Raw genomic sequence first — 21,888 nt, 5'->3', positions numbered from 1 at the left:
TAACTTAAGTGGGAATAATAGGCGCTGTAGATACAAACTTCTAGTGACTGCATTATAGATGGATTCAAAAAGTGCAGGATTTTTTCTTAAAAAATTAATATGTTCTGGGGAGGTGACACCAGATGAATATACTTATTCTCCAGAAAATAAAAATAGCCAATACAGGAATATCTACATTATCATATTATATTTGTACAGGAAATAACTTCAGAAAATTATTAGAAGGCAATAACCTGCTCCTGCTGGGAAGGTATTTCTTTTATTCATACGAGGATCATCTCCACTGAGAATTTTACTCTTCAAGTCACAAAACACTTCATCAAATGTGAAAGAAAAATATCTAATTTTATATGTTAAAAAATAGTTGGGGGCCGTAGGAGTTATGGTATTCTGATAACAGTCTGCTCATTAAACTAGCCGTTTCCTGCACAAGTGTGTTCAGTTTATAAAATTCAGCAAGCTGTTAGCTTATGATTCATGCATTTTTTCTGTATGTTATATTTAATTTTTTTAAGAAAAGAAGAGAAATTTAAGACATACTACAGTCAGCTACAATGTGTGACCTTTAATTGGATCCAGATGCAAAACAAAGACACCATTATAGACTAGGTATTAGAATTTGGACTGAGTATTAGAAATTTGAATATAATCTAGGTATTATATAATGTTGGGATATTATTCTAATTGTGTTACATATGATGATACTACTTCAATTGTGCAGGAGAGTATTCTAATTTTTATAGAGATATATGTGAAGTATTTACGGGTAAAGTGTTATGATACCTCATTTACTTTGAAATTATTCAGCAAAAAGAAAAACAAAATAAATAAGGGAAGATGCTAGCAGCTGTGTGTCTGCAGTGGACACATGCGTGTTCCTGTTCTTGCTGTTTCGCTGTGTTATGAATTTGTTCACAATAAAAAGTTCCCAATAACTAAAGTACAAGTTCTATTCCCACCTGACCTCAGTCTTAAAAATTTCCTTTGAAGCTACAGGAAAGTATAAAATACCAGCAAGAAGTGAAATATTGTGTTTAGAAAAGCAGTAAGGAATAGAAGATAGGGAGTTTGAGATTATCTAGGCTGTTTTATCAACCTCGTGGGTGTTCTTTTGGGGTCATTTCCAGAAACTGGTTTTCAAAAGAACTAAATTTCTGATTGTTTTAAAAAACTTATGCCTGATCTGGACATACAATCTCTCAAGAACGGGTAAATAAAAGAAGTATATTTAACTAATGAATCTATAGGCTGATCCGATTATTTTTGGCTGGAAATTGAAGCTCAGTTCCGAACTCACCACAGGCCAGCCTATATTCAGCTTCTGCTCGCACAGCTGCCGCTGGTGGGCACCAGGGCACACTACCAACACCTCCCACCCTCCCCCTGCCACTGCCACACCACCACTTGTTTCTGGAGTAGCCATTATTAGAAATTATCAGTCCATTTACAGAAGGAAGCAGGAGGGAAAAGTTCCAACGCCAGTCTATTCAGTTCATGGAACAACCAGAATGTAAGGGTTTTCCTTTAAGTATGGAAGTTCAACTTCTGAAAGATATGCAATATGGGATTTTTCTTATTAATTAAAGGCCAAGATACCCTTGGCAACAATGGGTGATGGATCTTTTTACCTAGGATGAGATGTCAAAGACAGGCTTTCTCTAACAAATGAAGCAGACAATCAGAGCTGGAATAAAATACAATTAGGATGACAGCAGGGGCCTTGAAAAGAAAGAGGAGAAGCTTAATGTATAAGGAACATTGGTCCTTAGCCAGTGTCTGGTATCACCAACTCTTAGCATAAGGAAACTGAGTTACTGATTATGTGCTGAATTACTGAAACTGTCTAAATATATTACTTTTGCTTACCAGTTTTTTCTTTTTTATAGTATCAGATGGCTATTAATAACTATTTATGATATATTAATGTCACATGGACTAAAATATCTGCATTTTTGACATAGAACTGCATTTTTCTTTCCATAGGTGGATCCTGTCCAAGAAATCAAATCAGAATCAGAAAAAGACTTCACAACATTATCTTGATCTTCATGATAATAATCCTGAAAAATGGTAATATTTTATCAATAAACGGATTTTATTATATTAAGAATATTTTTGTCAGCTATCTATTATTGGCATTCTAATGCTTTAGTATTTCCTAAACTACATATAACTAAATATGGATGTATAAAATTTACATTTAAAATATTCAATAAACAAAAAGTAGCCCTTTTTATGACTGTATTAGGGCATTTAGCATTTCCTACAGTCTAAAATGAACAAATCTTGACTGATTTTTTTAAAATTATGGGCCATATCGAACTGTTGTTAAAAACTTGTTTAGGTTTACAGTCATAGTCATAATGCAGGTAAAATCTGAAGATGCTTAAGAAAAGATAAATTAAAAAAAAAGAAATTATAGATGAAGGAAGTAGCAATCATTTCTAAGTCAGGGAATGTGGATGGAGTAAAGAAAACAATAACGATTGATATCAAATTATTTTTGTTGAATAGTGAATCATAAAATAGTTTGGTTGGTTGGAGGGAGGTGAGATGGAGAATAAAAATAGGAAAATATACACCATAATAAAGTTCTTACTTCCATTGCACCTAAAAGATTTGCACTCTCTCCAATGCTTTCTTCTATGTACCTACGTTCTTCATCTGTAATAGTAGGATGCTTTGCAGGACTCTCGTAAGACACCAAAAGCCAAAACATGTACCAGATCATCCCAAAGCTTCCTGCAAGGAAGAATTCAAGAGGAGGACATCAGAGAAAACTGTCACAAGTACTTCCATTTAACGTCATTTGCTGGAATAAAACTACAATAATCATGTGACAAACATTCTAGAGAACGTGAATTCCAGCTTATGTTTCTCCAACTGACTTTAGCCATCTCTTCTTGTCTTTTGCCTTTAGACTTCAAGCTTCTTGAAGGCTGGTCCTGTAGTTTTATCTCTTTGTCACTATTAAATAACACTAATACACAAGAAACTCACGATAAAGAATTATTGGATGGTGTGGTCTGGAACATGTTCATACATCCAACAACATTTACTGAGCAATTACTGTCCCAGGCACTCTGCTAAATGAGACAATTATGAAGAACAAGACCAAATTCCCGTCCTCAGAGAACTTTGCTGGGGGTGAGTCCTTTTATTATTTGCCTGCCTTGAATATATGAGACTAGTCTGTATTTCCAGAGAAAAGAAATGCTCTTTTCCCTCTCCTGTTAGCACTTCCATATCTAGTAAACAGACTATTAAATCAAATCTAGAAGATTATTTTAGCTTAACTGGCTATGGTACGTGAAAAAATGGGCTTCTGTTATTAATGTAGTAACATTTGACACTTGATGTGACTGTATACCATATTATTTTCAGTACATACTATTGCCTATTGATTATTGTTTGGATAGATGAAAGTTATAAATTCCAGTGCAATAAACTATTTGCAAGTCCTTTTTCAGTCCCCTCTTTATTTAGCACTTTCACCATTAAAACATACCCCTATTGTGCAATATAAATCAGAAGCATTAATAATAGAAAGAATTTCAAGTGATTTATTCCGGTTTCCCAGCAGCTGGCCATTTCACTCTTGCCTCCTACTGTTCTCTTTTTCCCTTGGGTAACAATCTAAATGCCTCTGATCTCTATAATACTTTTTCTTTTGCCTGTTCAATCTCCAAGAAGTATTCCTTAATCTCAGAGCTTCTGATGTGCCATGCTCCTTGTAATTACTGAACATGACAGCATACACACCTGTGGATCAGAGTGTGTGCGGAAATTCGGTCTCATGTAGTGGTTATGGCCTCGGACTCACCCAGGTTCAAATGCTGGCTGTGTCACTCATGAAACCACACGGTCTGATCACTAACTGAAGGTCTCTAAACCTCACTATAAAATGAGAGAATAATTCCTTTTTTATGAGATTGTGGCAAAGAAATGTTAAAGGAGATAATCCATAAAGCAATGATCACAATGGACGGCACAAAATAAGCACTCAGTAACTGAGAGTTCTTGTTCTTGTAATTTACTAATCATTATCATTACCATTAACTAAATGCATCCACCAGTCACTCAGATTATATGCATTGTCTTTTTTAACTTTAGCCAGGTCTTATCTTATTAATTTTTAAAATATCAATATTGAATGTGTGGCTCAAAGATCCAATTTTTGCTACAAACAGCAAGTAGGCAAGTGCTATGATCTATTTTCAGATTATCTAATATTTAAACTTTGTACCTCTCAATGATAAATGAGATATAGCTCGAAATAATGAGACTGATTTTCATGAGTGCTTTGTGGAAATTGATATCCTTACTTTAAAGTCACATTATATCTCCAACTAAGTAATGGACTAAGGCACACATCAGAGGATTTAATGGGTGGCGATCCCAATTTGTACTATACACCCTATAAACAAGTGTTTTAGTTTTCTTTGAATTACGGACTCTTGAAAATTTAATGAAAGATATGGATTAAAATCTGATAAAAATTTCTCCCCAGAAACAAAGAAAATGTACAAATGCATGTGTGGCTTACTATTTAGGGCATTCATGAATCCCAAACCCATCCATGGCTTCTGAACCAGGATAAGAGGCCCTACTATAAAGTACACTTAATAACATCCTGCAAACAGAATTTTCTCTGATGAGAACATTTCAAGATGGGAATGCATCATGGGAAACGTGGAAGCAGCCAGATACCGTTCTGTTCTACTGCATGACTTCATGAATCTTTCAGATTCTCACGCCCATGCCCAAGATGCTAATGATCGTGACCACATCAGCTGGACTCCACCTCCCTCACATTTCTCCTTTCTTCTTTATTGAGAAAGCGTCTCTTAGAGACAGACTTTAGGGCTAACCTGAAGTGGTAAGCTGTTAGCTTCTGGTCAAAAAGTGAACAGAAAGGGAGTCTGAACTTAGGGTTTCTTGTAATTTTTTATTCCCACTCGGGGGCTTAATCGCCTTTAGTTCTGTGGAAATGAAGACTAGCACGCGCTGCTGCAGCAGCCGACTTGCTAAGACTTCACCCCAGAATCACACTGCCACATCCACACTCCGCTCACCTCCCAGCCCTCTGCCCAGATTCAGTCTGGAAGAGGCATGATCCCAGAAATGACCAGGAAAGCAGGGGCCACAAGGAGAAGTGGGTGCTGCCCAGCTCTTTCCTCTGAATCAGCTCTGAATCAAGAGCTAATTTAATCCTCTTCTTCGTAATCAAGGACAATATATGTTACACATCACAAAGTTCCCATCAGTAATGTGGTTGCTTTTAGAAATCCTAAGTTACAATGCAGGGAAAATCATAGAGATAGAACATTTTCCCTGATCTTCTCAGAATATAAGGAGAAGATATAAGGAATATAAGGAGATAGAATATACGGAATATAAGAAGATATAAGGAATAGAAAAAAATTCAATGAGTAAACACAGAAGTATATTCAGTGAGCTATCTCACTGTCTTAGCTTATGCACACTTCTTTTATCTTTATTGTATAGAAATGCAACATACCATAGACATAGAATACTGAAGACCAGCCGGTGTACTGTACGAGAATGCCAGCCAACGGCATTGCAATCACAGCTCCAGCATAGGAACCTAAAGTAGAAGGAGAATGGGAGCAAGGTAAGTAACATCGACAGAAATTCTTGACTTCATCTCATGTCCCTGGGTTGGCTCACAGAAACGCAACTTGCATGCTCAGGTACATGTGTACTCACACCCATATACTTCCAAACACACGTATGAATGCTTAGCCAGGAATACAGGACAACACAAGTGGATATAACCTACTTCCCCAAGACTCAACAGAGGTTTAAAAATAATAAAAGGCTATCATAAAAAGTAAACTGAAAAGACTATAATAAAAACCATTCATGAATATATTTGAAAATCTAGATGAAATGAATGAACTAGAAAAATATAAAACCCAAGAAGAAATAGAGGATTTAAGGAGACTAATAAGAATTAAAGAAATTGACATGGGTGGTAAAAAACCTTCCCTCATGTACACACACAGACATACACACTCCCCAGGTGGTTTTACAGGTGAGCTTTACCAACTTTCGATTCTTATCCAAGTTAGTCCTGAATTTTTAGCCCCCAAGACTACATCTGCGCACAGTGCTCACCACAGAAGGAGGTGGTTGCCAGTCTACTCCTCTCGAGAGGTGGCGCCCATTTGCTCCAGATGCCATGACATGCTGGGTAGGTGACGCCCTGTGAGGGGGGAAGATAAATATCACTATTCAGGATCCAGGATCACTGCGAAAGAAGCACATTCCCTTCTCTGATGCTGTTTCCTTAGGATGGGCACCAGGGTTTAGGGAAAGCTGCTACCTATGGCCTGTGCTGACTCCCTGAAATCCCGTTTTAAGAACTTTCAGCCCAGACCAGGTAAGACATGACCTCTTTTTAGTGATCTGTTCAAATTCTCCCCACTCTTCAAGTCTCCCTTCTACTTCAATATTCTTGTGATTAATGCAAAAGCAAAGATTCTATATTACTCAGTTCATCTGTAATTCGGAACAGTTTGAGAAATTTGGGAGACCCTTTTGTGAGGCGTTAAACTCAGTGATTCCCAAATATAAGGAATCCATATAAAGGAAGGCGAAGCTGAAATTCTTGAAGCTCACACTTCCTAAAAGTCTTGCCTAGAACTTAACACCTTTAAAATAGCTATCTTTTTTCTATTATTTTTATCCTCTCATTTTTCTTTCTTTTTGGAGAGAAAGAAGATTGTTTTCAGCACCTTAATACTTTATCTGATTTGTCTATTCCCACCGTACTCCACGGAAAGAGAAGAGGCAGAAGGTAGGCCAAACTTAAGTTTTTAAATGATATTCTTTCAAAGGATATAGGTTGATGGAGCCAAAGTCACTGATTAGAGTCAGATGGCCAAAGAACACATTCAATGAAATATTCTAGTGAAAACTCAAATCATGATTCAAGGCCAACAGGGACTTTGTATAAAACTTACAAAAAGTATTAATTCAGGGTCAGCATCAGCAAAGGACGGACTCAAAAATTCTTATCATGACACATTAATAGAGGCGCTGTTCTTTTTTTTTAAGTCAAATAGTCACTAAACATTTCTTTAACATCACTCAATTCTAGAGAAAAAGAAGTAAGCAATCACAGTTGTAGTTTAGCATCATTTAAAGACAGAACATCTGATCGCCTAACTTTTCCAATTTTTTTAACACTACAAGATATAACCTAATAAAATATATTTTTTTGTAGATCAAGACAAAGATAATCTGCTGGTTCTTATTAACATGCCAACCTTAGGATGATGTCACCCTGCAGTGCCATACCTCAACAAGTCCCTGCAGTATCCGAACAAAGATGACACACCCATAATGCACTCTGGCTGCTGACGGGATTAGCATATTCAGGGTGGAGGTAAGAAGGATGGCAGCTCCGAAAACCCTGGAAAAGAAAAGGAGTGAATAGATCGAAATTGCTTAGGTCTAGCTAATTACAAGCAATTTTAAGGTACATTATTTTTTCTAAAAAAAAAATAAGATACATTCGGGACTTGATTGGACAACCATTGCAAATAAACACTTGGACTATCCTGAAATAATGCATTGTTTGAAGCGCAGGAAATAAAAGAAGGCTCCAATAAACCTGGTTAAATGTACTTGTATTTATTTTCTTCATAGATATAATGAAAAATTGCAAATATTCAAAGAATCATTGTGTATGTTTTTGGTCTACATCTCAGGCTACAACACAAGCTGCTTATGAGCAAGAGCTGGTTTTTCAGATACACTGTTCCATCCCCGATACATAGCACAGTGCCTGACACATAGGAGATTCTTATTGAAGAGTTGTTGAAAAAATAATAAATGCCTGAATGGAATTGTGCCTCCCATTCTACAACCATTTGCAACTTCCCTACAAGCAGCATATACATACAAATTTTATGAATGGAATCATATTTTAAATGCCCCAAGAAATCTCATGATGAGATCCCACAGCACATGTTTTTATGACAGAAATAACTATTACTTAATATGTCTGTCTCAGGTTTTCTTTCTTTTTTTATGTGTGGGTGGGTGAGAACTCCTGTCTGAGGCCACCTCTAGCTGCACACACATACACAACAATTCAAGAAAGAATTGCTGAAAATATGGCACAAACATCTTTATCCATCTGCAAGTAAAAATTCCATGCCATAGTTTAAAAATGTATATTCCATGATGTTTTTACTAAGCAAGAGAAATACGCCCCTAACTGGGTAACTTTAGAAGGTACTTGCGGAGAACTTTGGGGACACGCTATCTCTAATGAGCTAAGCTGTGTTCTGTGCAAGTTTTCTCAAGTTGAACATTGAGTTTTGAATTCAGTCAAGATGGTTGCTTCGTAGACGCTCTAATTCTTCCAAGGGGCACAATTAAATGTAAACTGTTAAAGACTTGAGTTTCTGGAACAGGCCTTGAACATTATTAACTTGCTACTGAAATCTGAGAAATGACTTTATGAAGAGCTGAAGTGGATCAGCTCTTTTTCTATGAATCATAGACCAGGTCAAATATTTTTGTTTACGTGGTGCAGCCTAACATCCGCCTGTCCTCAGTGGCTTCTCTTCACTGAGGTAAATAGTCTCTCAGGAGGTGAACGTTCTGTTCCATTCTTCCTCTGTGCTAGTTGCTGAATAGGTATCTTTGGGTTTGAGTCAAAGTATAACTTATTTCCTAAATGTTTCGCACAAAATAGAAGCTTTCTATTTCTAGAAATGATTACTTCCATTAAAATGCCGCACACTCAGTGATATTACACTTCTGCCAAATATGAATTTATTTTTCAGAAAATAAATGCAAAAATACCATGACCTATCTTTATAAAGTAAGAATCCAAACTTGTTATAAAAATTGATTTAAAATGTATTTTATTTTATTCATTTATCTTTTTGCTGAGGAAGATTCATCTTGAGCTAACGTCTGTTGCCAGTCTTCTTCTTTTTTTTGTCCGTGAGGTGCCACCACAGCCTGGCCGCTGACAGACATGGCCCAGTCTGGCTTCATCCTTAAGTCTTCCAAACAACGTTATAGAATCTCCTGAAACCAGCTGCCATTATGCTTTCTGTTCATCATGGCGTCTTCATCAGCCTCTGAAACCACTGTCTCTGAAGCTCTACTCTCAAAATTAGGTGGTAATGCCTCAGAGGTGATATATTGTCCTCTTGAAGAATCTCACTGTTTACCAGTACTTAATGTAGTTGTGTATACTGTATTACGCTCTACAGTAGTCATTCCTATTTGGCCTCATGTTACAAAAACAAACAAATAAAGGCTGGCCCAGTGGCATAGTGGTTAACTTTCCATGCTCTACTTTGCCAGCCTAGGGTTTGCAGGTTCAGATCCTGGGTACCGACTTACACACTGCTCATCAAGCCATGCTGTGGCAGCGTCTCATGTGCAAAATAGAGGAAGATTGGCACTGGTGTTAGCTCAGGGGCAATCTGCCTCATCAAAAAAAAGAACCAAACAAACTAACATAAGCATTGAATATACTTTTGATATCTCAACAGACAGAAGGAAATAGATTATACACCAAGAAACATTTAATAGTCCTGTGTGTTTTATTATCCCTAGCACTGGTCCCAACTTTGACACATACTTGTGTTTCACAGCAGTCCTGCCCTGAAAACAATACCCACCAAAATAGGTTTTTCAAGTTTACCCTCTGATCAAAAGACTTGTCTAAAAATCAAAATTATGCAAATAAATACATCTTGTAAATTATTCTACAGTCATGCTCTTTCTTGTTGACCAAGCCCCGCACCAAGTAATACAGTGAATTCTTTTAGAAAAGCGCACACAATAAAGCTACTCGATAGGAGAAATGTGCTTAGTAAAGAAGCATATTATTTGAAATCAGATATACCAGGGTTAGTGGCCCAACTCTTCCTCTTGGCAGCTGGTGATTTTCGGGAAAATAACATTGCTAATCTGTGTTCAATTCTCTCATCAGTAAAACAAGCATAAGAGTGTTTGCCTTACAAAGTCACTATAAGGAAGAAATGTGATGTACTATATAAAAAGTTTAGTGATACATATATTTATTATTCTCTTCAATTCTAATTTCATCTGCCTCCTGAAACGGAGAACGAAGGCAATTATGAAGATGATTTATGATTCATATCCTCTCTCTCCCCACCCCCAGCACAAATGTACTATCTAGGGAGGGGGGGGAAATTTCATCCCTGAATGATCTGCTTCTCATGGATTGAAAGCCCGGCTGACAGTCACCACCCCCGCCCCCACCCACCTCACACGGTCAGAGCATCTCTTCTGTGTTTCCACTCAGTTGAGCTGGAGTTCTGTATTTCCCCATTTTAATCCAAAAGCGAGATTTCTAGACTCTTTTTAGCTACAGGGAAGGAGAAGGCTGCCCCGTACTCCATCATGAAAACCAAGCGACTGAGTTACTGCCTGACATCAGTGGCCTGTTTTTTTGGTTCATTTTCATAATCTTTTTGTCTTAAAATTCCACTGTGGATGTTTCCAGGTGCATTTTCAATGTTTCCCCATAAGATAAATGTTAAATTTTATAACATACCAGACAATAGTATAATTTATCTGAGGACATTTTAATGAATTGGTGATGATCCCATAGAAATTTAAGGTTCTATTCAATACAATTAATCAATTACACATTTGTAAAATTAACCTGACTTCTGATTTATATTCTGGGTTTTTGCTTTATTTTGTTTTTTGCCTTATAGTCCATTTCAGTTAAGAAACTCACTCAAGGTCTGATCACCGCTTCTTCCTGATAAAGTTGAATAATGTATGAGAAAATAAAGAAATACTATACTCACATAAAAAAACACTTTCTAGAAATAAATAAATTTCCCCGAATAAATATTTGTCCATTTTTTTTTACTTTTGAATTGTAAATCTAGGGTCTTTATAACATCAGGCAGTATAGTTCTATCAGCGTATTTATATTAATGTTAGTACTATATATAAAAATAAATCATTAATGAAAATTCTAGCAAGTTACACAAATTCTTTCAGCAACAAGCTAACATATTGCTTTTGCTGAACAAATCATCAGACTGTACAGTTATCAATTAGGTAAATATTGCTGAACTTGAAGTTCCAAACAGTAAGTTGAAGCTCAACTAGAATGACATTTCATTTTGCTTAAAGTCCTTCTTTTCATAGTTGGCAACTAAATTGCTACCTTAAAAACCCACTCCTGGTCTCAATATAAGTCAGAGATGGGCCATCAGTAACTGGGCTGAGAAAAAAAAGCAAAGTATCTGCAAACTAAATGTGAAACTCTTGGCTTTTCTATGCCTTAACAACAGAACTAGAAACTGATGGGTGCTCTCGATTTCTCGAAGAACATCATTATAATCTCCATGAAATAAAATAAGGGCCATTTGCTTATTAAGATTGTTTTCCAAAATGATAAACCACTTGAAAGCTACTTAAAATTGTTGTTTTCCTCATGATTTCCTCTGCAGCAAATGACATACTAAAATGAATTCAATCTGCTTATTTTCAAGTTAAAACCTAATTTCTACTTGTTTTTCCACTGCTTGTTACACACACACACACACACACACTCACACACACATTTTTTTCCCTCCTTTGTCTTCTAGTGTGAAATGATTATATTCCCCTACAGAGAATCACTTTAAGAGCACTGGTGTGTATGTGTGTTTGTGTGTATGCATGTGTTAGGAGGCTCAATATTACTAAACAGATTGTCAAAATTGAGAGGCATACAGTATCCCCCCAGTACAGAAATATCTGGGAAAGCAAATGTAATTGCTGCAAACCTGCCTCACCCCTGCCTCAAGATTAGCATCCAGTGTGGGCCGGAGTGAGTGAGCTCTGAGATTCCCAGTCATACTCGTCTTCTATGACCCACAGCCACAAACACCCTCACGTGTCAAGCCCACCCGACAAGGTCTTGCCCAGAAGAGGTGACAAACACTGGTGACCTGTCACTTCTACAGATGATATCCATTTTCCCTGAATCAGTCAATCAGTTTCCATTTGGGCAATTGCTTGTCACCTAACAGGGAACTAGGGTGCTAATCCCCTCCTGGAGGGTGTGTAGGAATAGACTGGTTCAGGCTGGTTAATCTATTTAATCTAATCAAATCTGGGCTCAGGCACCTCCCTTTGTCACATCTGATGCCCCCTCTTCCATATTAAAAAAGGAATACACAAGCACAAGCCAGCCCTGTGGGTCCCTTGGTACATTATTAAGTTGTAAAAATGACTTCATCACTCATGACAGAGAAATGAGGCAGCCCCAACAGTGGCATATGGCAGCGGGAGAATCATTCTACCAGCTGCCCACCTGACTCTCTCCTCCCTCAAAATCATGTCCCTCCCCTCCAGGGGCTCCCCCCCTGCCTCCCCCCCTCCCCCCACACACACACATAGGACACGGCAGCAGCCGCAGGGGAAGCCAGAGCTATAAAGGGGTGAGAGGAGAGGAGGGGGAATGAGAGAGAAGCTGGTGTCAGCAAACCACGTGCAAGCCCTTGGGGACCCCTCCCGCTCTCAATCCCTCTATTCATCTTGCAGAAAGGGTATTTTCTTTTGTCAGAAAAAGGAAGGCCTCTTCTGCATTGCCCTAGATACCTACCCTATAAGACCCACAATTGGAAGGTGGCTAGATGTTTGATAGGTAGCTGGGGGAATGAGATAGAGACAGTCACCTCTGGCCTTAAAAGACTGGATGCTATAAACTGTTTTTTCCACCATAGCAGGATGGTGGTCCCTTGCAGCAGGCTTTATGTTCATAGCCTGAATTATTTTCTCACACAAAAGGAATCTGCAAATGTTTCTCACTGGAAGGGTTAAGGAATCCCTGATTGCAATGGCTGTTGCAATGGATAGGTAAGCAGAGAGGAAAAAAAATATAGATAGACAGATAGATAGATAGATGGAAAGACAGATAGATAGTAGACAGATAGATAGATAGATAGATGATAGAGTATGTTGGTGCACGTGTGTGTTTGGTGGTGAAACCTAAGAACTCACTTCCAGTGCTTATTCCAATAAATAAAGCAGATCCCCATTGTTTTATTTCTGGGAAGGAAAAAAACAGAACAGCAATGGCAAAATCATTTATTCCTGTGCTTAAAATATGAAGATGTCGTGTTTTAAATCTCTTCGTACCTCTCTTTCTGAAAATCATTCTCACAAGAGGATTTTTCATAATCGGGCAAGCCAGAATATTTACCTAAAGTATATCAAATTTCACTTTTATAAATGCAAATGGACATTAGTAAACAACTTTAAAATCCATGCATTTGAATTTGTTCATTTTTAAGTATAAATTACTCTCTCTTTTATCATATCAGTGGGATGAATTGAACTTTTTAATCAAAATCCCAAGGATGCACCCTTCTTCTTTGCAGACAAAAGACCTAAATCGCTCCCAGTCGTGCTCAAACCCCTGCCATCTTCCAGGAGCCCAAACTGCCAAAGGGGCCAGGCAGGGAGAAAAAGTTCTAAATACTATGTTTTCTTCTACAGAAAATCAGACTCTTTGTTTAAGACATCACCACGTTTGGGTTTTGCCTTCTGCAGAGCAGAGAACAGAACCACTCATGTTGTGGCCGAATATTTTGGGAGCCTGTACACACACAGAAATACAGTGCTTCTCCTGCCACAAAAATCTAAGGATCCCTTGGGCCTGCTAAAGGCTTCTCTCTCTAATTCGTGGATTTCTGTCCCGGATTTGGGACATGATAGATTGTAGGTGCTCATTCAGAGAGCAGATGGCTCAGCCACTGCTGAAAGTGAATTTGGGATGAAGCACATAACGCCAGGCAGAGATGTTAAATTTCAATGTAGCGATAACCTGTGGTCATGTATTACTGCACTCCTGATTTTAGTCACAGTCTCTTAGTGACCTTGGGTAAGTCACCGCCTCCGTGATTCTCTGTTTCCTTTCCTGGTCTGTGAAATGAGAGGACTGGATTGGAGGAGCCCTGTGCAGCTCTAACACAGGTTCTTTCTGTTACCAGAGTTTATTCTATGCTTCAGAAACATGGGACCCTCAGTCTCTTATTCAAATAAAGAACTACTTTTCTTTAGCAAAAGTCAAGTTAGAAATCCAAGAAATACCTAAAAAGACAAAATGGTGCCCTAGGAACTGAACCCTCTCTAAATAAAGGGTAGGGACTGGGGATATAAATTGTAACTTCCAGCAGAGAAATCTAACCTCAAGCTTAAATGGATTTCTCTAAGTGTATTTAAAATATTTGGCTAGAATTCAAAGATTGCATGCACCAAATTACTAGCACTCTCTATACTCTTGGTAAAAATATTTTTTAAGCTAGCTCTTTAAAAGCTTTCAAATGAGACTTATGGCAATATCAGTGACAACAATTTTAATTGTGAATAATGTGTATGGGAAAATAACTTTAAAGGAAAAATTTGACATGTGAAAAGAGGTAGGCTTTTATCACAATGGAAAAAATCGTCCTTTTGCATTACTAATACTTAAGGCAAATTTAAACACAAGTAATGCTGAATGGTCATAAGAGTTTTTTTCTTTCAATTTTTTTCTGAATTTAAGATTTTATTAATGAGAAATGACAACAGCCAACAGTTATTGAGTGCCAGGCACGTCTAAGAACTTTACACACACTTTCTTACTTAGCTGTCATGATAGCTGTATCAGACAGGCACTTGGATTAGCGCCCTGTCACAGAAATATAAACTGGGGCTCAGAGAGGTTAAATAATGTTTACGTCATTCAGTTATTAAGCGGCACATTCAGGAATCTGAACCCACACAGCTTAGCTGGACATCCTCTATCTCAACCACTTTGCCATCCTGCCTTTTGTTAAAAGCCCAAAACACTTTGTTGTGATGTTTGTATTATTTATCCAATGAGTACCCTGGGCCAGGCACTATTTGAAATGCTAGGGACACAGCGTGATAGCAACGTGGACAGAAACTGTCTGCAGTCCAGGAGCATGCATCTTACTGGAGAAAGGCAGACATTCAACAAACAAGTAAACAACTAAAATATTGGTATGACAAGTAGCAAAACATGCCATGTAAAAAATTAAAGCAGAATTGGCAAATCAGGAGGACGGTAGCAAGATCGAGAAAATGTTTAAGTAGGGTTTAAATAAAATTGCCACCTAGACAGAGGCAGGAATAGTCTTTGTGAGCACTATGCCATCCATTAACGCAATGTTGCCCAAATTTCCTTTGGTAAATCTGACCTTCTTTGGTTATGGCCTTTGCAAAAATTCTGTTGTTTCTCCATTAAATACTTGCCCAGGCTCCTCATCACTCTCTGAATGAGAGGTAAAAATAGTCCTTGGCAAGTTCAGATTTGTAAATATCTGGATTACTGTAAGCCCCATATCCTATATTGTTTAAAGACAAAATTCATTTGCCCCAACACCTTTTTATCACCTTATTATACCTTATTAAATATGTTCTCATTTTAAAACATCACAGATTTTGTGGGGAATCTCCCTTTGATTCCACGCTAAGGCCCTCCATGGAGGTGAGCTGGCCCATGAATTGCAATAGCCCTTTAAAGAAAGACAAAGGAAAGAAGTAAAGAGCTCTTCTCAAGACTGACTTTCCTCTCCTCACTCCTCCCCTCCATGAGCAGGAAAACATGAATACTTAGACTTTCACCAGAAAAAGAACCAAGATTCTATATTCTGACCAAGAGTGGGGCTGTGTTTGCTTAATCCATAAAGTGGAGAAGCCAAGTTTTTACTGTTTGTTTTTCATTGAGAAATTTGCCAGGAGGTGTAACCAGGAGCCCTTCTCTCTTGAGATGTTGTCTCCACACGCCTCTACTCCAGTTCCACCAGGAACAGTGATGTCAAACACTTTCCAAAGTGAGCTGCTTTTACATCTAGAGGGAGAGCAATCTGTCCCCAGTACCCACCCAAGGGAGATCTTGTTCTATGATTAAATGATCTATGGGGAGAAGCTTATTTGAATGGCCATCCAATACTTATAGGTGGAAAACTGATCTTGCTGTGTTGCTTTCACTGCTTTTTAAAAACAGATCATAATAGGAAATACATATCTTTCAAATCAATTCTAAATATCACTGAGAAGTTGTGTTAAAAAAGCCTTCTGAGATAAAATTCTATGTAGCACGTGTAGGACTAACTGGACATCTCCCAACATGTTAATAATAGATGTCTCTGGGTAAACACATTACTTATAATTTTTATTGTCCTTTCTTTTTATATATTTTTCTTATTTAGTATGCAATACTTTTATATATTCAGAAAAGGGAATGTTATAAACTTTTAAAACCTGTTTTCACAAGTGCCTTCAATTGTATTTGTAATGGCTCATCACATTTTAAAAAATGAAGTGAATATGTCAAAATCCTAAGATGTGATAAGAGTTAGTCTATAGTCTTCTATCTGTTCATATTTTTTACAATAAATTTTGATTTAACTTTCTCCATCTTGTAGAACACAAAACATTGTATGTGAAAATATTGTCTCTCTCCCTTGAATACCCTTCTAAAGGTAAGGTGAATTCAGACCCAAATAAGAATTTTAAAATTCAGAAATATTTTCTTTGAAGAAAATCTATCAAATAAATTAGACCCTGAGTCAGTATCAGTCTTTTCTTTAATAAACATGACACAAATGATAGCAATGAGCTTGCTTTTTTTTTTTTTCCAACCAGGAAAACCTGTTCCTGCCCTCCCAGTGTTACAGAGAGGGAAAGCCAGGCATCCCTGGTGTTTTTTGCTGGCAGGAAAATGTTAGCATTTTAACATTTGGCAAGCTGAAGGTTTTGACTCCAAAGAAAACTTAAAGGCACAGCCATTATATTTCCATTTCATACTATATTGAGTTTCCTGTATCATTTTGGGGTTTTGGTGAATTATTGGATGTTTTCCCCCGAAGTAAAAATATTTTATATATGTATATTTGGAGTTTCTTTCTGGGAAGTTTACTTTGTTTTAGAAAATACTTTTCAGGAAAAAAAAGGTTCAAGACACTATGCATTAGGGATATAAAAGTCAAAACTGTAACATGTTCATTACCAGTAATATTTAAGGGAATATTTCCTTTACATTTTTCTGCCTAATAATTTTTTCCTTGATCTATCCCATCCGTAAAATTGGGTTCTCTACGCAGTTAATGATTTTCGTTTTAAACTGATTCCTTTTTTAAAAGAATATTTTGTCCCCTGTTGGGTCTGTGCACTAACCATGGTGCTGTTAGGGTAAAGATGACGTTCAAAAGGTGCTACTCCTAATCTGTTTTGCTCTCCTGTTGACATTTTGAAGGACTGTCCAAAAAATCCTCGCCCTAAGATCCTTAAGCCTAAAATCTATTTCCAAGAATTCCTCCCTAGGTCTCCGAGACGACTGAGAAACCTTGGGCCCGAGACACCTCTGGGGAATGGGATTGTCCTGACAGAAGCCCGGGAAAGGGGGCTGGGAGAGTGTTCACCCAGAGATGAGGAGAGACCAGTTTATAGAAGAGGAGAGAAGATCAAGACTAGAGAGCTGCCAGTTTTAGATCTCTTCCCGCAAAATTTGACTTTTGGAGGGAGGGAAAGGGGTGAAGTCCTAGGTACAAGGTCTGAAGGAAGCCTGAAGTCCTTATTTAGGGTCTCTATGCAGCAATACCTGCAAGACGCGTGCTTTCTCAGCATAACAAAGACTTAAGGAGCATTTACTTTCATTTATCATAGTACACGCAACGAAGCTGCCTCTCATCGCGGTGCGAGGGTGTGCTCCTTGACACCCCCACCCCGTCAGTCCTCATGCCCACACTTCGGGTCGTCGCTGCAGGGGGCGCTGGGGCGCTTCTGCAGGCTGGCGCTAGGACCTCGGCTGCAGCCACCGCAGCAGGGCCGGAGGCCGCTGGACGCAGCTGAGCGCCCTCCCACCCCCGCCCCTGCTCAGCGGAGCTCATTAACAGGTGGAATCGCACCCCAGGCGCCTGAAATCCCGCCCGCCTCCATAGAAACAAATCCTACAGACCCAGAGCACCATCTGGGCGGGCTCCCCGCCGGGCTTTCGACGCTCCCTGCCGGGAGGTCTGCGTGGCAGAAAGCCGGGGCCCCGCTGGACGCGCGGGCGAGGGAGCAGCACGCGACCCCCAGCCCTCGGGGCACCCAGCGCCCTGGCCCTCCCCGGCCTCCGCTCTCACCAGGCTGTAAGGCACGTCGACCACTGCACGAAACGCCGGCTCAGCCGCGCAGAGAGGGCGAGAGAGCGTGCACTCGTCACCAGAGCCCAAACCCTAGGAGACTCCGCACAGGGGTTCCCGCCCTGCCCCAGCCCTGCTGCCCCTTCCGAGGGCACAAGCCCACGGCCCGAGCCCCCGCCGCCCGGCGCCTTACCTGTTGGCGGCCAGCCGAGACGCGATGTAGCCGCCTGGAATCTGGGTGATGATGTAGCCCCAAAAGAAGGACCCGTGGATCATCCCCACGGTTTCCGGGTCCCAGTTGAATTTGGCTTTCTATGGAGGAGGAAGAAAACGGGTGGAGGGAGAGAGCAGAGTCAGTGCTTGGGCTGAAGATGCACGTTCAGTCATTCTCGGACCAAAGAGCCTTCAACCCCCGGGTCTTCCCTGCATTCCAGCGGGGAGCGGCTTAACTTTCGTTTCCTAACAAAATTGAATCTATACCTTCTTATCGAAAATTGAAAAACGGTGCTCGTTTGAAATGTATTGTGATTAATAGCGAATCTGGGAGCCCTGGCTTTGCTCCCCGATACCGTCAGGCAGGTGGGACCACCTCGATGAATGCGGCATCAGCAGGGCCTGAGTTTGGGAAATCTGGACCCTCCAGGAAGAGATTCCGTTAGCCGCCTGGCCGGCCCCATTGAGCCGACGCCGGGGTGAGGGTGCGGAGGTCGGAGGAGCTGAGGGGGAAGGGCGGTCCCAGCAGAATGGCAATGGGCGTGGGCCAGAAGATTTGGAGTGGCCTGGGGAGTCGGGGGAGAGGGAGGGGTTGCCCAGGGGTGGTTCAGAGAGCCGGAGAGGGGGTGTGTCTGAAGGTCGAGGCCTAACTCCGCCCTTGCCAGGCTGGGCGGCCCCACAAGGTGAACCTCAAAGTAAACTGGGGCGACGTATCTGCATCGCGGAAGGGAAAGAGAGCGAATCTGCCGGGGAACTGGCGATCCTTCTCCCCTCTTTCAGTAAAATTTTGAAGCCTGCACTTTGCAGGGCCTCCGGGAATCTCCAGGGCCCAGCGGCTCTCACCGCTTCGCATCCACAGTCCTCTCCCTGATTTCTCCTCCCAACCCTTGCTCTGCCTGGCTTACCGTATCTCATCTCCCTGAACAGGAAGTCAAGACCCACGGGTTTCTGTGACCTTGACGTTGACCCTCATTCCCCGGGCGTCTCCCCAACACACGCGCCATAAGACCGCGGGGCCTGGACTCCCCGTGTCCCCAGACACCTGCGCTGCCTGTGGGTCCTCTCACGGCTCGTTAGGTGGTCTGCACCTAGAGGCCCGTGGGCGGAAACTGCTGATATGCGCACAGTTGATTTGATTTGTTTTTTTTTTTTCATTTTGATTAAGAATATTTGGCGGGAATTGGAGGAAGCCAGGGGGAGGGCATTATAACCGATATGCTGTCCTATTCCTCCGAGCAAAAGAAAAATGTTCCCATTTAGATTTAGCGGACATTATTAGGCACCAACTTCTTTTATGAAGTCACACTTCACAAAAACCTAGTGAGCTAGACGCTATTTTCCACTTTGCAGATGAGAAAGGAAGGCCCAGAGAGCAGAAGCGACTTGCTTCAGGAGCGAACAGGGAGGCGGTACCACGACCGCGGTGCGTTCTACAAGGGCAGTGCGGAAGGGGGCCGAGGGAGCATCCAGGCCTTCCTCATTCCCCAGAAATGGGCTCAAACAGGTGATTTGGCTTTGTGGAAACCACAAGGCCAGTGAGCAGGTGCCCACCTCCTTGATGACCTTGCCCCCGCGGTGGATGGTGCTGTTGTTGACCATGTCCACGATGGCCACGCCCAGGTTGCAGCGGATGCCGAAGGAGATGCAGAAGCCCAGGCCGCTCATGATGGCGATGATGTAGCGACGCGGCAGGCCGAAGCACGTGCAGTCGCACATGGGCGCCTTCTTCTCGGGCACCTCCAGGGGCTTCCCATCCTCCGTCAACTCGATGGTCTCCCCGGTCTCTTGCTTCTTTTCCAGCACCCTGCGCAGCAGAGCAGGGGGAGGCAAGGACGCCGCGGGTTAGGCACCTCCGACGCCGGCCCACTCCCAATTACCCGGACACGCCAGGGCTGGGGGGAGGGTACTAGGGGTCACTGGGCTCAGGACCTCCCAGGATCTCCAGCCTTCGCCCGGTGTCCCTCCCCGCGGCGGCCTCTCTTCAAATTTAATACCTTCTGGCCTAAGGAGGGCAGTCCCCAATCCCTCAGGATACTCCCACAGCGCCCGGGTTCACCTGCACGGCTTGGGCCTCACTTTCCTGCAGGACTGCGGCGTGCGAGGGAAGGGGCTATGCGGGCGGGCCTTCTCAGCACCTGTGTAGACGCCTCCCACCTGCAGGGGTTTACCCCAGCGACAGGCGGTTTCATCCAGCCGCCCAGCCTCCCGCGGGCCCTCTGCTGCGGGCGGGCCCAGCCTCAGCCCTGCCCCGCGCGGCCCCTTCTTCCTTCCTTCCCGGGTAGAGGACGCGGCGATCGCGCCCCGCAGCGGAGCGCGGGCCCGGGAGACCAAGGCCGCCCCAGTCCAGAGCCCGCGCGGAGAGGGTCTGCGAACGCCCTCTGAGGGTGTCACACGCTCCACCTGCCCTCCTCCAGCCCCGGTGCCAGTGCAACGTTTACTCCCCAGTTACACATCTTACTTTCTGTCCCCTTGTTACTCGAGTTTGAAACAAAGGCCTCCGCAACATATGGCCGACACCTAAGCTTTCTACCGCCAGAACATGAATAATTAATTATTCACAATCTTGCGTCATTACTATCTCGGTTACCAACACCGAAAGATGTCATGGGCCCGTTTCCAAAGACGTAAAATGGTACTCCCAGATAGACAAACGCGCCCCCAAATCAACTCTGGCAAGATGTTCCCCACCGGGGTAGAAGATCTCACATTTGGCTTTGGTTTTGTTTTTAAATTTGCATAGTATTTCACCCGTCTGATTCAATTCCTTTTAGGTTTTTGTCCTTGGCGGAAGGTGGAAGGGAGGAGGGGAAAGAGGAGAGGCGGAATGGTTTTACTTAAAGCTGGTAGTGTAGTTCTAGTTCACAATAGAGCCTTGGAATTTCTGTTAAAGAGGAAGGTGAGCCGGAACGTCACCGTGGGCCCTTGAGATGGAGACTTTCGATATTCAAACAAAGAACCTCTCCGTTTACAATTTGCAGATCTTTTCCAGTCCACCCTATAATTTATTATTATGTGTGCCTTTTAAAATTACATATCCCCACACAGTTGTTTTCATTCACATGGTAAAGCAAATGAAATTTTAAGATCTATTCCAAGAATACACAGTTTGGGAGATGGCTGTCAAGCAGTTTGCAGCTACCAGAAAAAAAAAAAATCAGACTTCCAAATTCTGCAAAATATCACCTGGAGAATAGGTCATAAAGATGTTTGGGGCTATGTTAATGCTTAGTCCTAAAAGCCAGTTCCAATGTTAGAAAACATGGCAATTTATTTATTCTGGGATAGAAAATTTCAGCTACTGTGATCTTTTGACTATTGGCTTCATAGGCTCATATATGCAAAGTTGAACTGGGCACCTGAACTCCCCACCTGATGGCAGCTGGGCTGGGCAAGAACAGCTTTCTCCAGGGCAACTGCGGACTGCAGGGCCCTTGCGGTATGTACTGCCGCATAGGTGCATGATCCTGCCTACATGAAGCCCCCCAGAATCTAAGAGATCTGGAAAACT

General features: G+C 41.4%; 1 protein-coding gene across 2 annotated transcripts in view; it reads right to left on the bottom strand.

Annotated features, from left to right (window-relative positions):
- SLC17A6 (solute carrier family 17 member 6) overlaps nucleotides 1–21,888 on the bottom strand; it is a 31,702-nt gene that overhangs the window by 8,027 nt on the left and 1,787 nt on the right. The window contains exons 1-7 of one of the 2 annotated variants that reach the window (XM_070624518.1): nucleotides 20,437–20,869; nucleotides 19,932–20,184; nucleotides 18,361–18,479; nucleotides 7,327–7,441; nucleotides 6,142–6,229; nucleotides 5,522–5,608; nucleotides 2,600–2,742 (exon numbers count right to left, since the gene is read on the bottom strand). In XM_070624518.1, the coding sequence (XP_070480619.1) occupies nucleotides 2,600–2,742; nucleotides 5,522–5,608; nucleotides 6,142–6,229; nucleotides 7,327–7,441; nucleotides 18,361–18,479; nucleotides 19,932–20,096 (717 nt within the window). In that variant the 5' untranslated portion in view covers nucleotides 20,097–20,184; nucleotides 20,437–20,869. Of the gene's footprint in view, nucleotides 1–2,599; nucleotides 2,743–5,521; nucleotides 5,609–6,141; nucleotides 6,230–7,326; nucleotides 7,442–18,360; nucleotides 18,480–19,931; nucleotides 20,185–20,436; nucleotides 20,870–21,888 lie in introns of those variants that run through there. The other variant, XM_008538846.2, reaches the window with a different exon arrangement.

This window comes from Equus przewalskii, chromosome 6, assembly GCF_037783145.1.
Source record: "Equus przewalskii isolate Varuska chromosome 6, EquPr2, whole genome shotgun sequence".
NCBI lineage: Eukaryota > Metazoa > Chordata > Mammalia > Perissodactyla > Equidae > Equus > Equus przewalskii.
The sequence above is the reverse complement of the archived record's forward strand: the minus strand, read 5'-3'. Positions and strand labels throughout refer to the sequence as shown.